The sequence below is a fragment of the Pongo abelii genome, chromosome 18, assembly GCF_028885655.2.
Source record: "Pongo abelii isolate AG06213 chromosome 18, NHGRI_mPonAbe1-v2.0_pri, whole genome shotgun sequence".
Classification (NCBI taxonomy): Eukaryota; Metazoa; Chordata; class Mammalia; order Primates; family Hominidae; genus Pongo; species Pongo abelii.
The window spans coordinates 5,199,833-5,213,255 of record NC_072003.2 but is presented as its reverse complement, the minus strand read 5'-3'; the positions used below and the strand labels follow the sequence as shown (position 1 = coordinate 5,213,255).

The 13,423-nt window shown below is 53.3% G+C and overlaps 1 protein-coding gene across 2 annotated transcripts in view; it reads right to left on the bottom strand.

The window, feature by feature from the left end:
• SEC14L5 (SEC14 like lipid binding 5) overlaps positions 1-13,423 on the bottom strand; it is a 60,817-nt gene that overhangs the window by 5,027 nt on the left and 42,367 nt on the right. The window contains exons 11-15 of one of the 2 annotated variants that reach the window (XM_054533422.1): positions 10,817-10,988; positions 8,256-8,390; positions 6,825-6,959; positions 5,650-5,877; positions 3,027-3,205 (exon numbers count right to left, since the gene is read on the bottom strand). In XM_054533422.1, coding sequence (XP_054389397.1) covers positions 3,027-3,205; positions 5,650-5,877; positions 6,825-6,959; positions 8,256-8,390; positions 10,817-10,988 — 849 coding nt within the window. Of the gene's footprint in view, positions 1-3,026; positions 5,878-6,824; positions 6,960-8,255; positions 8,391-10,816; positions 10,989-13,423 lie in introns of those variants that run through there. The other variant, XM_054533421.2, reaches the window with a different exon arrangement.

Genomic DNA, 13,423 nt, shown 5'->3' with positions numbered 1-13,423 from the left:
CTTTCTGCGATGAACGTGCTCTACATCTGCACAGTTCAACACACCAACCAGTGGCCACAGGGGCTGCTCATCACTTGAAATGTGGCCCATGCAACTGAGGCACTGAATTGTTCCTTTTATTTCATTCTGCTTGCTAAGTTAAATTGCTGCAAGTGACTAGCAGCGACCAGATGGGACAGTGCAGCTTTAGGGCCTTGCTACTCAAAGCATGGTCTGGGAACTGGCAGCACCAGCAGTGCCCGGAGCTAGTTAGAGATGCAGAACCTCGCCAGGTGCCATGGCTCACGCCTGTCATCCCAGCACTTTGAGAGGCTGAGGCAGGGGGATCGCTTGAGGCCAGGAGTTTGAGACCAGCCTGGGCAAAATAGTGAGACCCCCATCTCTACAAAAAATTTAAAAAGTGGCCAGGGACAGTGGCTTATGCCTGTAATCCCAGCACCTTGGGAGGCCGAAGTGGGTGGATTGCTTGAGGCCAGGAGTTCGAGACCAGCCTGGCTAACATGGCGAAACCCGTCTCCACTAAAAATATAAAAATTAGCTGGGCGTGGTGATACGCACCTGTAATCCCAGCTACTCAGGAGGCTGAGGCATGAGAATTGCTTGAACCCAGGAGGCGGAGGTTGCAGTGAGTAGAGATCGTGCCACTGCACTCCAGCCTGGGTGACAGAGTGAAACCCTGTCTCAAAAAAAAAAAAAAAAAAAAAAAGCCAGGCAAGGTAGCGCATGCCTATAGTCCCAGCTACTTGGGAAGCTAAGGTTGGAGGATTGCTTGAGCCCAGGAGTTCAAGGCTACAGTAAGCTAGGATTGCATCACTGCACTCCAGCCTGGGTAACGGAGTGAGACTCTGTCTCCAAAAATAAATAAATAAAAAGACCCCCTGGTGACTTGTGTGACCACCACACTACTTAGATCTCACTCCAATGTCATGTTCCATATTCCTTCCCCCACCCCCTCTCCCAACCCTAGGCCAGGCCCGTCCTGTGCTCTGGCAAGGCCTAGGTTACGTCCCTGAGCACCTCCTGGCTGGGTGGCTGATACAGTTTGGCTCTATGGCCCACCCAAATCTCATCTCAAATTGTAATCCCCATGTGTTGAGGGAGAGACCTGGTGGGAGGTGATTGGATCATGGGGGCAGCTTCCCCCATGCTGTCCTCGCGATAGTGAACGAGTTCTCATGAGGTCTGACGGTGTAAAAGTGTGTGGCTTCCTTTGTTCTCTCTCTCTCCTGACCCTTTGCCTTCCGCCATGATAGTAAGCTTCCTGAGACTTTCCCAGTCATGCAGAACTGTGAGTCAATTAAACCTCCTTTCTTTATAAATTACCCAGTCTCAGGTAGTTCTTTTTTTTTTCCTTTTACTTTTTGAGACAGAGTCTCGCTCTGTCGCCAAGGCTGAAGTGCAGTGGCGCGATCTCAGCTCACTGCAATCTCCACCTCCTGGGTTCAAGCCATTCTCCCGCCTCAGCCTCCCGGGTTCAAGGCATTCTCCTGCCTCAGCCTCCTGAGTAGCTGGGATTATAGGCATGAGCCACCACACCCGGCTAATTTTTGTATTTTTAGTAAAGATGAGGTTTTGCCATGTTGGCTAGGCTGGTCTCAAACTCTTGACCTCAGGTGATCCACCCGCCTCGGCTTCCCAAAGTGCTGGGATTACAGGCGTGAGCCACCACGCCCAGCCTCAGGTAGTTCTTTCTTGCAGTGTGGAAAGGGACTAACACAGTGGCCTTGGCCATGGCATCCATCGCTGCCCATAGTTATACTTGGGTGTGAGCATTTGGTCTCTGCTTCATGATGGCAGACCCTATCTGTGTGGTCCCCCCACGATCCGAGCCGCCACCTGCCCCCTGAGGGCGACCAGGAAGCAGCCTTTGAACTGATTTTCTCATGAGGCTACAAGAGGACAGGGCAGTAAGGTCCTCTCATGGTGACCACCCTTGACAGGTTGGTGTGCAGCATCTGGCCCAGCCCGCCCCTCTGGCCTCCGCATGCCCGGCCTCAGAATCAGCCCTCCCAGAGACAACCCTCCAATGCCTGTGTCTATTCCTCTGTGTCCCCCTGGGCCTCAGCCTGTCGCCTCACACTGAGGACCGATGGCTGAAACATGCAGCTTCACAAAGAGTGAATCGCCAGCCCCTCTGACAAACTATGGGACCCCTCCTTGGATAAAGACTCTGGCCCAGTGTTCCTTACTCTGGGCTGCTCATGCTCCTGGGATCCTTGGAGCTCCACCTGGAATTTGGGGTCTAGACTCAGCACCTTCCTTGAGCCTCAATTTTACCCCCACGGTAAAGAATTTAAAGCATTATTTTTAGATGAAAACCAATGCAGATCCGTCATGAAACGGTACAAAATCATAAGTGCTTTTATAAAATGCAAAACCTTGAAGAAATTGCCTGCTCCGCCTCCAGACCTTCTCCTTCATTTCTGCTGCAGTGTGCACACCGCATGCCCAGGTGACAGGCAGCTGCCCCCAGCCATCTCATCCTCATGACAAACCCACAAGACTGGGGCTGCAGTGGTTCCCATTTAAGGGATGAAGCACTTGAGGCTCAGAGAGGAAAAGTGATTTGCCCGAGGTCATGCAGCAACCAGGAAGTGCTGGAGGTCTTAACCATTACACTTCCCTGTGTCTCTGAAAGCAACAACTTGGGGAGGGTTGTCTAAAAGGCACCCTTTTAGAATATTCTAAAATATTCCCATGGAATTCTAGGAGTGAAGGGAGGCCCACATGGAAGGGTTTAAGACTCCCCTTCTTCTCCCCTCCAACTGCTCCAAAAAGGTGAGCTTCCGCCCAAGGTTTCATTTGAAGGAAAAACCCTGCTTCGGAAGCGGAGTCAGAGGCGCAGAGCTGGACCCTCCTCACACCCTAGTGCGGGGCTGTGTCACCTGAGAACTCCAACCATGCCCATGCTGGGGCCCCACCCCGGGAGAAACTGACCCAGCTGGGAGACAAGAGGCCAGGCATCTGCACTGTCAATCAGCCCCAGGGCCCTTCCTGCCCAGGACCCCGCTCCCGAGCCCTCCTACCTGAAGTCCTCAGAGGCGAGCACCTCACAGTAGTAGAGAAGTTTGCACTTGGGCCCGGGGCTGTGCAGAGCTGTCAGGACATCGTCCACACCCGGGAGGCTGCAGGCCACGCTGCCGGGGGGGCTGTGCATTTGCCACTGGAGCAGGTAGATGCCGGGCCACCGGGTCACATGGGAGCCCTGAAACACAGCAGCCCTGCCCTGAGGCCCTTGGCCTTCCAGAGGACAGCTCAAGGCGGCTGAGCCTTCGTGGGCTTCTCATCACCAGGCCTGGAAATTGGGGCTCTTCTCCCTCTGTCCCTTTCTCCAGTCCACCAGCAAATCCTCCTGTCAGGGCCTCTGGAAGCCATCCTTGCTATTATCCCCATATCCCTGGGACCAGAGCCTCCCTCTTAATCTGGGGAGGAGCTGATGCCTGGGGGTGGGGGCGCAACTTCAGGACAACAGAGGTGCTTAAACACCTGGATTTTGTGGGGCTTCTGCTCTGCTGAGTGGGATTTGCAAACCAAGGGGATTAGGAGAGGAATTTGGGCCGGGAGCTCACAGGTGCTTAGAGAGAATTTGTGGAGGGGTCGGGGAGAGTGAGAAAGGGAAGTGTTTGTTTTTACAAGAAGAGCCATTTTGGGTTGCTCTGGGTTGAGAAGTTCAGTGGGACCCAGGGGTGGCTGTGAGGGACATGCAGAACGGCCCTCCACCCTCTCCCCACCAGGAACTTTGGTGAGATCGGCAGCAACTGCCAGTGCTTGTGGAACTGGTGCTGCGTGTGTGCAGGTGTCATTTGGGGAGTCAGAGAGTGACGTTCCACCTGCAATGCCGGCCTCCTGGAGAATGTGGGGTCAATACGGGCAGCCCAATTCCGGTTACATGTCCAAGTTCTGTTCCAAGACTACAGTTTCTTTTTTTTTTTTTTTTTCTGAGACGGAGTTTCACTCTGTCACCCAGACTAGAGTGTAATGGCACGATCTCAGCTCACTGCAACCTCTGCCTCCCGGGTTCAAGTGATTCTCCGGCCTTAGCCTCCCGAGTAGCTGGGATTACAGGCACACGCCACCACGCCTGGCAATTTTTTTTTTTTTTTTTTGTATTTTTAGTAGAGACGGGGTTTCACCATGTTGGCCAGGCTGATCTCGAGCTTCTGACTTCAGATGATTCATCTGCCTTGGCCTCCCAGGGTGCTGGGATTACAGGCGTGAGCCACCGCACCCGACCCAAGACCTACAGTTTCTTTTGCATCAGTTCTGAAACTGCAGTGTGCATCAGAAATCTGACTGCTGACCTCAGGACCTTAGCACCTCCCCTTCTATCCAAACTCACTTCCAACCCCTCCCCAGCACTCAAGCTACCCTCGTGTCCACCTTCCTTCTCCCTGCGGCTTCAATTTTGTTCTTTCTGTTCCGTCCACCTGGAACATCATCCCCTCTCACCCTCTCCCAGATCCAGCCACAACTCAAGGGCTTCGTCCATACTGAAGCCACTTGAATGCATGCAGGCAACCTGAACTTCAAATTCCAGTATGCTCATCCTTCCCCCTGCATGAGTTAATGCAGTGGGTTGAACAGTGTACCCCCAAAATTCATGTCCAGCCAGAACCTCAGAACATGACCTTATTTGGAAATAGGGTCTTTGTGGTTAAGGATTTAGGGTGAGGCCAGCCATGATGGCTCACATCTCTAATCCTAGCACTTTGGGAGGCTGAAGCAGGAGGATCACTTGAGCTCAGGCATTCAAGACCAGCCTGGGCAACATAGCAAGACCGTGTCTCTACAAAAAATACAAAAATTAGCTGGACATGGTGGCGGGCACCTGTAGTTCCAGCTACTCGGGAGGCTGAGATGGGAGGATCGCTTGAGCCTAGGAGGTAGAGGCTGTAGTGAGCTGTGATCACACCACTGCACTCCCAGTCCCGCAACAGTTTCCTGATCACGGATACAGTGAGACCCTGTCTCAAAAAAAAAACAGGATTTAAGGTGGGGCCTAAATGCGATGGCTAGTGTGTCCTTACAGGAGAGAGGGAAGGGAGATTTGAGACTCAGAAGAGAGACGGACAGAGAAGAAACCCCTTTAAGGACAGAAGCAGAGATTGGGGTGATGCATCTACTCACCAATGACACCGAGGATTGCCAGGAGCTACCTAAGGCTAGGACAGAGGCATAGAATGAACCCTTCCCTACAGCCTTCAGAGGGGGCGTGGCCCTGCCAACACCTTGGATTTGGACTTGTGACCTCCTGAACTGTGAGACAATACATTTTTGTTGTTTTAGGCCATGTAGTTCGTGGTAACTCCTTACTGCAGCCCCAAGAAACAAATACAGTTAGATCCTGTTAGAAGTCCCATTTCTCAGATGGAGAAACTGAGGTTCCAGACCCTGTGCTTCTCCCCAAGACACCAGCCACCTCTCAGCAGAGCACGCCGTGCTTTCTCGATTTTGCACCGGCTGCCATTGGGCAGGTGAGCACTTCATTACATGAGACCCTGTGTGTCTTTCCTCTGCCCTGTCCTGCAGGGTCCCTGAGGCTGGGGACCAGCAGCCCAGTTTGTCCTCCGCTGTATCCCCAGAAGCCTGGCACGCGGTGGACACTCGGTGCTGCTTGGTGAGCGAATGAGTGGTCCAGAAAATGCAAACCTGGATGCTCTCCCCCTCCCGGCAGACAAGGGGAGCCTCCACACGGCTGTAATCCCTGCCCAGGACCCAGCCTTTGTCGATCAGCTGCCCGCTGGCCCTGGTCCCCGGCTCCCGGGCGCCCAGCCTGGGCACCTGCTTGGTGTGGTACAGGCTGAACACCACGTCCCCTCGCAGGATGTCGAAGTCCCAGGTGATGACCGACTCCCCTTCCAGGATCTCCACGGCCACCTGCGTGGAGACAGGCGAGGTCTGAGAGTCACAGCCAAGACGGTAGAGCTGGGGTTGGGAAGATGGTGGCAGGAGGGGCTGTGGGTGCCCCCTGGGGTCTCCTTTCCCAGGCCACACGCTCATTCCTTACAGGAGTGCCCTCCTCTCCTCAGTTTTCTCCTGAGACCTCGCCTGCAACAGATCACTGGCATAAGAATCCTCATCTCCGCCAGGCTTGGTGGCTCATGCCTATAATCCCAACACTTTGGGAGGCCGAGGCGGGTGGATCACTTGAGGTCAGGACTTCGAGACCAGTCTGGCCAACATGGTGAAACCCCAACTCTACTAAAAATACAAAAAAAAAAAAAAGCCAGGAAAGCTGGCTGGCACCTGTAATCTCAGCTGCATGGGAGGCTGAGGCAGAAGAATCACTTGAACCTGGGAGGCAGAAGTTGCAGTGAGCCAACATCGCGCCACTGCACTCCAGCCTTGGTGACAGAGTGAGACTCGGTCTCAAAAAAAAAAAAAAAAAAAAAAAAGAGCCCAGGCGCCGTGGCTCCTGCCTGTAATCCCAGTACTTTGGGAGGCCAAGGCAGGCGGATCACCTGAGGTCAGGATTTCAAGACCAGCCTGTCCAACATGGTGAAAACCCATCTGTACTAAAAATACAAAAATTAGCTGGTCGCAGTGGCATATGCATATAATCCCAGCTACTTGGGAGGCTAAGGCACGAGAATTGCTTGAACCCAGGAGGTGGAGGTTGCAGTGAGCCGAGATTGCGCCACTGCACTCCAGCCTGGGCAACAAAGCGAGACTCCGTCTCGGAAAAAAAAAAAAAAAAAAAAAAAAAGAAAGAAAGAAAAGAAAAAAAAAAGGAATCCTCATCTCAAGCTGTGTTTTGGGGTCACCTGACCTAAGATGACAGACACTCCAGCCCAGCAGGCCCTCCCCGGCCAGGCCCCTGGCACCTCATGGGGGGCTCCGCGGAGCACGCTGGCTGAATGGTAGGTCTCGCTCCACTGCCACAGCTGGTCCGTGTGCTCCTGCTCCTCTTCTGTCATGTAGAGGGACTTGGGGACCAGCCCTCCTTCGGGGACATTACACTGCAGGTCAGAGATAAAGGGCAGCAGGTCAGGGCCAGTTGAGGCCTGGCTGGCCTGACCCACAGGAGGGTGCTGTGTGACCCCCAAAGCCATTCATAATGGCAACCCCTTACTGAATGGGCTGTGGGCTTCCATGACCCCATTTAATCCCCAGGTCCACCAATGCAGTAGAGACTATTATTCTTCCCATTTCACAGAGGAAGGAATGGAGGCTCGGGCAAGTCAGGCCACTCGCCCACGATCACACAGCAGAAAGTGAGTGAACCAGGGCACAAACCCACTTTCGTCACAGCCCCATGCTCATGTCCCTTTACCCCAGTGCCAGACTGACAGCCAGGCTGGGGGCTTCTCCACACCGCACCCCATAGCAGCTGCCTCTCCCCGTCAGAAGCGGGGGTGGAACAGTCACTGCACTGTGCTCATCGACAGATTTCCCCAAACCAAAGGCACCCTGGATGGCCAGGCCTTGGCAGACCCCCCTGCCACCACCAATGATTCCCCCCACCCCATTTCACTTGTAGAAACACTGGGATTAGCAGGCCACTGTTCAGTGTCCTTCCATAAGCCACTCTCAGATCTGCAGAACCGTTTGCTAAAAATAAGTCATGTGTGCCGCACATCACAAATGGAGAGAACAGGCAAGCCTGGAAAAATTCCTAGGAAAAGACATTTTTAAAATCCAGAAATGATGCAAGCTCACTGTCTGGTATTTCTGTTAGAAACGAAGAGGGCCTGGGCCACTGGGGGCCATATGAGACGACAGAGTTGTGACCTAGGATCACCCCAGCCTGTCATTTCACCCCCAGGGGAAGCAATAAAAGGGGCCTGGACACTGCCTCCCTTGAAGGGGGTTCTGATTGTCTCAGGCTGTGTGGCTGTGGGTTGGAGGCTAGTCCCAGCTCCAGGGTCCAGAGCTGCAGAGACATTCGAGTCACCACCCCTGCAGTGAGTGAGCAGGTAAACTCACTGCTGCTTGGCAATGTCTTTGATGGGAAAACAGAATGGGTAAGCTTTTGACTAGCCTAATCTTTAGGCTTCCAGAAACTTCTATCTCACTCACTATGTTTGAAGGACCCAGAGTAAGGCCCAACCTCAGAACGGCATCACCTCTCTTTGAAGCAGCTTCTAAAGCAAGCCCTGTGGCTGCTAAGAGACAGCAAGACCCTCCCTAGGCAGAGCACACATGCCGCACCCAGCCCCCCTCCACCTCCCAGCCCCACTCCAGGAATCCCAGCCTCCCAGCCAGGCGTGCCCCCTCCTCGAGCCCAGGTCTGGCTGTGGACGTGGAAGCCTCACCACACTCTCTCCCCCAAGGAAGTCAGGGATCACTTCTCTATCCAGATAGTCCACAAGGCCTCCGGGTCCCTGGTAGTTGCTGCCACTGTAGATGAGGAACTTCCGCCTGGTGTTCTCGTTGATGAAGGGGCTGATCTGAAACCAGGACATAAGGCAAGATGGATGTATTTTTTTTTTTTTTTTTTTTTTTTTTTGAGACAGAGTCTTGCTCAGTCACCCAGGCTGGAGTGCAGTGGCATGATCGTGGCTCACCGCAACCTTCACCTCCTGGGTTCACGCCATTCTCCTGCCTCAGCCTCCCGAGTAGCTGGGACTACAGGCACCCACCACCATGCCCGGCTAATTTTTTTTTTTGTATTTTTAGTAGAGAAGGGGTTTCACCATGTTAGCCAGGATGGTCTCGATCTCCTGACCTCGTGATCCACCTGCCTCGGCCTCCCAAAGTCCTGGGATTACAGGCGTGAGCCACCACGCCTGGCCATGGATGTATTTTTTTATTGAGATATAATTTATACAACATAGAATTAATCATTAAATAGTGCACAGTTCAGTGGCTTTCAGTGCACTCACTAGGTTGTGCAGCCAGCACCTCTACCTAGACATGTTCATCACCCCAGAAGGAAACCCCATTCCCACCCCACCGTCACTTCCCATCTCCCCGCCACCATCCCAGGGCAACCACCCATCTACGCTCTGTCTCTGTGGATTTGCCTATTCTGCACGTTTCTTTTTTGTTTTTGTTTTGGAGACAGAGTCTCACTCTGTCGCCCAGGCTTGAGTGCAATGGCGCGATCTTGGCTCACTGCAACCTCCACCTCCCAGGTTCAAGCGATTCTCCTGCCTCAGCCTCCCGAGTAGCTGGGATTACAGGCTCCCACCACCATGCCGGCTAATTTTTGTATTTTAATTTTGTACTTTTGTATTTTCACCATGTTGGCCAGGCTGGTCTCGAACTCCTGACCTCAGCTGTTCACCCACCTCGGCCTCTCAAAGTACTGGGATTACAGGCGTGAGCCACCGCGCCCAGCCCTATTCTACGCATTTCATATAAAGGAGATATAAAAGACTTCCGTGTCTGGCCCCTTTCACTGAGCATCAGGTTTTCGAGGTCCCTCCATGTTGGAGCGTGGATCAGTGCTTCCTTCTTATGGACGAATGCTATTCCATTACATGGATGGAACAGTATTCCACAGTTTGTTTATTCCAGATGGAATCCATTTTAACACTGAGCTCTAAGCCACGTGTTGACAAAGAAGGAAGGAAGTGGGAGAGAGAGAAGGAAGGAAGGAGCCCTTGGCATGGCAGGAAACAGGCCAGTTCTACAGGGATTACCGCAAGCAAGAGATGGATGAGGAACCTGCAATCCCCCCGTGCAGGGCTCTCTCCTGTCCCCAGCCCCACTGCCCACTGTGCTGTGCAGGGCCCTCTCCTGTCCCCAGCCCCACTGCCCTCTGTGCTGTGCAGGGCCCTCTCCTGTCCCCAGCCCCACTGCGCTCTGTGCTGTGCTGGGCCCCAGGAGGCTGAGGCTGACCCCCCAGTAGCTCCCTGCCCCCACCCCTGTCCCAGCTTTCCTCAGGATTCTGCAAGGACATTTCCCTCCTCTTGGGGGTGGTCAGGCTTACTGCAGTCACTGGTGCTTGGGGTCTCTCCTTCCCCTGCCCACAGCTCTACAAGGAGCCCCTTCAGGACACCCCTCATTTGAACCATCTGGGTGAGGTCCACTTCCAGCCAGGACCCCGGCCGATGCACTCGCACTCCCAAAACCACCCCAAACAGCAGGTGGACTTAATTTTCCCGGAGATTAGGACAATTCGGGATAAAAAGCTTCAGAAGCAGCTCCTGCCCCCTAGCCTCACCTGAACAGAGCCTTGAAGCACCCACAAAAGCTAGAGGACTTCCTGGCCCCTAAGTCTGTCCCCCACCCTCCCCTGCTATTGAACCCTCCATGGATCCCTATTGCCCCTGTACATCTTCCAGCCTCCTCAGGTGCCATCGTCCCTTTTGCTCTTTTTTGCTCAGCCACCCTAGACTGTTTCTTCAATTCCTCCAAAGCATCAAGCTGGGTCCAGCCTCCAGGCTTTTGCCCACACTGTGCAGTGGCTGGCTGCACCCTTGTTTCAGAGGAGTGTGTGTGGGGGGGTGGGTGTATGTGTGCGCGTACACGGGTGCATGCACACGTGTACCCACCAGGTTACAATATAGAGTATATTTCAGGTCGGGCTCAGTGGCTCACACCTGTAACACGAACACTTTGGGAAGCCAAGGCAAGAGGACCGCTTGAGCCCAGGAATTTGAGACCCACAATAATGGACATGGGGTTTCTTTTTGGGGTGACAGAAATGTTCTGGGATTGGCTAGTGGTGACAATTGCTTACCTCAGTGAATACACTAAAGACCACTGGAGTCTATACTTTAAAAGTGTGAGCTTTATGCTGAGTTTCATCTCCAAAAAGTTACTAAATGAAACGAAACAGGAAAAGAGAGCAGAGCTGCTTGCAGATGGAACCTCTCCCATCCCACCCACCCCCGAGGAGAGGCCTGGCCCAGGCTCCAGCTCTTACCAGCGTCCAGAGCACGGGGAAGACTCGGGGGGCTCGCACGATGAGCAGCCGACCCAGGGTCTCCGGGTAATTGTCCTCAACCACCTCAATCATCCGCAGCAGGGCCTTCACCCCCGGCCGCCACAGGTGCCGCATGTTGAGTCCCTCCAGGTCTAGCAGGCAGGTCCACGAGCTGTGGCAGAAATGGCCCCAGCTCCACCTGGCTCTGCTGCCGCCCAAGGCCACCAACACCCTCCCCACAGGGGATGAACAGGGAGGCTCCGAGAGGCAGGGCTGGGAGCAGAGCGGGGCTCCTGCCACAGTAGGGAGCCCATGCGATGAAGAGGATCAGAGTGTGGACTTCAGGGCTGAGCGCCCAAATTCAAGTCTCACCTCCACCCCTGAGAGCCTTAGGTCAGGGGCACAGACCCACTTCCTCATAGGACAGTGGCAAAGGTAGTAACAGTCCCCATCTGAAGCAACTGCTGTTAGGATCAAGTGAGATGGTATATACAAAGCTCTCTGCAAGGACGGGCACACCGCATGCCCTCAATTAAAGCTGGTTATCTCACAAGTGGCCATTTAGGCCCAGCGTTCCATTATTGCAACGCTAAGCGTGTGGGAGTTATTTCTATCCAACTGCTCAAGGTCATCACCAAGGTCTGATTGCAAAAATTCAAAACATTGCGACCTCAGGCATAAATGAGTTAATTGTTGAAAAGATGCTAACTACTAAATAGAGCAGAGGTGCTGACAGCATGCACTCCAGTCAGATGGTCAAGGTTCAAATCCCAGTTCTGCCACTTGCTGTGTGAGCTTGGTCAAGTCCTGAACCTCTGTGCCTCCGTTTCATTAGTATTCATTCATTAGGAAAATAACTGTTTGACTGCAGTGGCTGGTGCCTGGGAGCCTCCACCTCCCAGATTTGTTCCCTTAAACCTGCACACACCTCTCCAAAGCATCCCTTCATGACACCCCCTCATTTGAGCCATCTGGGGTGAATTATGCTTCCAGCCAGGACACTAATGAATTGATTCCCATTCCCACCCCAACATACGTGTCCTTAGAAAATCTCTAGAGACCAGCCTGGCCAACATGGTGAAACCCCATCTCTACTAAAAATACAAAAATTAGCCAGGCGTGGTGGTGCATGCCTGTAGTCCCAGCTACTTGGGAGGCTGAGGCACGAGAATCACTTGAACCCAGGAAGTGGAGGTTGGAGTGAGCCAAGATTGCACCACTGCACTCCAGCCTGGGAGACAGAACGAGACTCTGTCAAAAAAAAAAAAAAAAAAAAAATCTCCAAACAGCAAAGGAATTTTAATTTTCACAAAGATCTGGATATTTGGGGCTGAAAAGCTGAAGCAGCAGCTCCTGGCTGCCCGTGTCTCACAGGGCTGTTTAGGAGGAACTGAATCAAGGTGCTTAGAAGGGCACCTGCTACATAGCAAGCGCAAGATCCGTGTTTGCATTATTTTTAGACCCTTATTATTTTTGAGAATCCATTTGTAAAAGCCACTTTATAGGCCGGGAGCAGAGGCTGACGCCTGTAATCCCATCACTTCGGAAGGCCAAGGTGGGAGGATCACTTCAGCCCAGGAGTTTGAGACCAGCCTAAGCAACAGGGTGAGACCTCATCTCTCCAAAAAAAAAACAAAAAAAAAAAAATTAGCTGGGCGTGGTGGTGCACACTTATAGTCCCAGCTACTTGGGAGGCTGAGGTGGGAGGATTGCTCAAGCCCAGCAGGTCAAGGCCACAGTGAGCTGTGATTGCACCACTGCACTCCAGCTTGGGTGACAGAGTGAGAGCCTGTCTCAAAAAAAAAAAAAAAGCCACTTTACAGAAGAGGAAGCTGCTGCTCAGAAAGGTTTGCTGCCTTTGGGGGCGATGCCACCGTAAGTACAGGCTCCAGGAAACAGTTCAGGAACAGAAATGCGGGGGAGTCAGAGGACAGTGGGTTCCTGCAGAGGACAGTGGGTTCCTGGATGTGCCATGACAGAGCCACGGCAGAACTCGTGGTGGAGAGCTGATCTCAAAAAGCAAAGCCAGGCCGTGCGTGGTGGCTCACGCCTGTAATCCCAGCACTTTGGGAGGCCAAGGAAGGCGGATCACGAGGTCAGGAGATCGAGACCATTCTGGCTAACACGGCGAAACCCTGTCTCTACTAAAAATACAAAAAAATTAGCCAGGCATGGTGGCGGGAGCCTGTAGTCCCAGCTACTCTGGAGGCTGAGGCAGGAGAATCGCTTGAACCCGGAAGGCAGAGCTTGCAGTGAGCTGAGATCGCACGGCTGCACTCCAGCCTGGGCAACAGAGCGAGACTCCATCTCAAAAAAGAAAAAAAAAAAAAAGCAAAGTCAAGGAGACTGTTGAGTGGAGTGGAAGGATAAAGTCTTCGAGCCGGAAGCCAGACAGGACCCCTGGTTCAAATCCAGCTGTGTCGTGACCGGCTCACAAGCTTCGATGGGGGCCACCATTCTGAGTCTCAGTTTCCCCATGCATAAAAAACGGGGATGCTTACGGGCCCTGCCTCAAGGCCGAGAAGACCACTGTAGAAACTGGGGGAGAATGAAGCCCCTGGCACACAGCCCAGCACATAGGCACAGTGGACCCCTCTCCACCCTCCG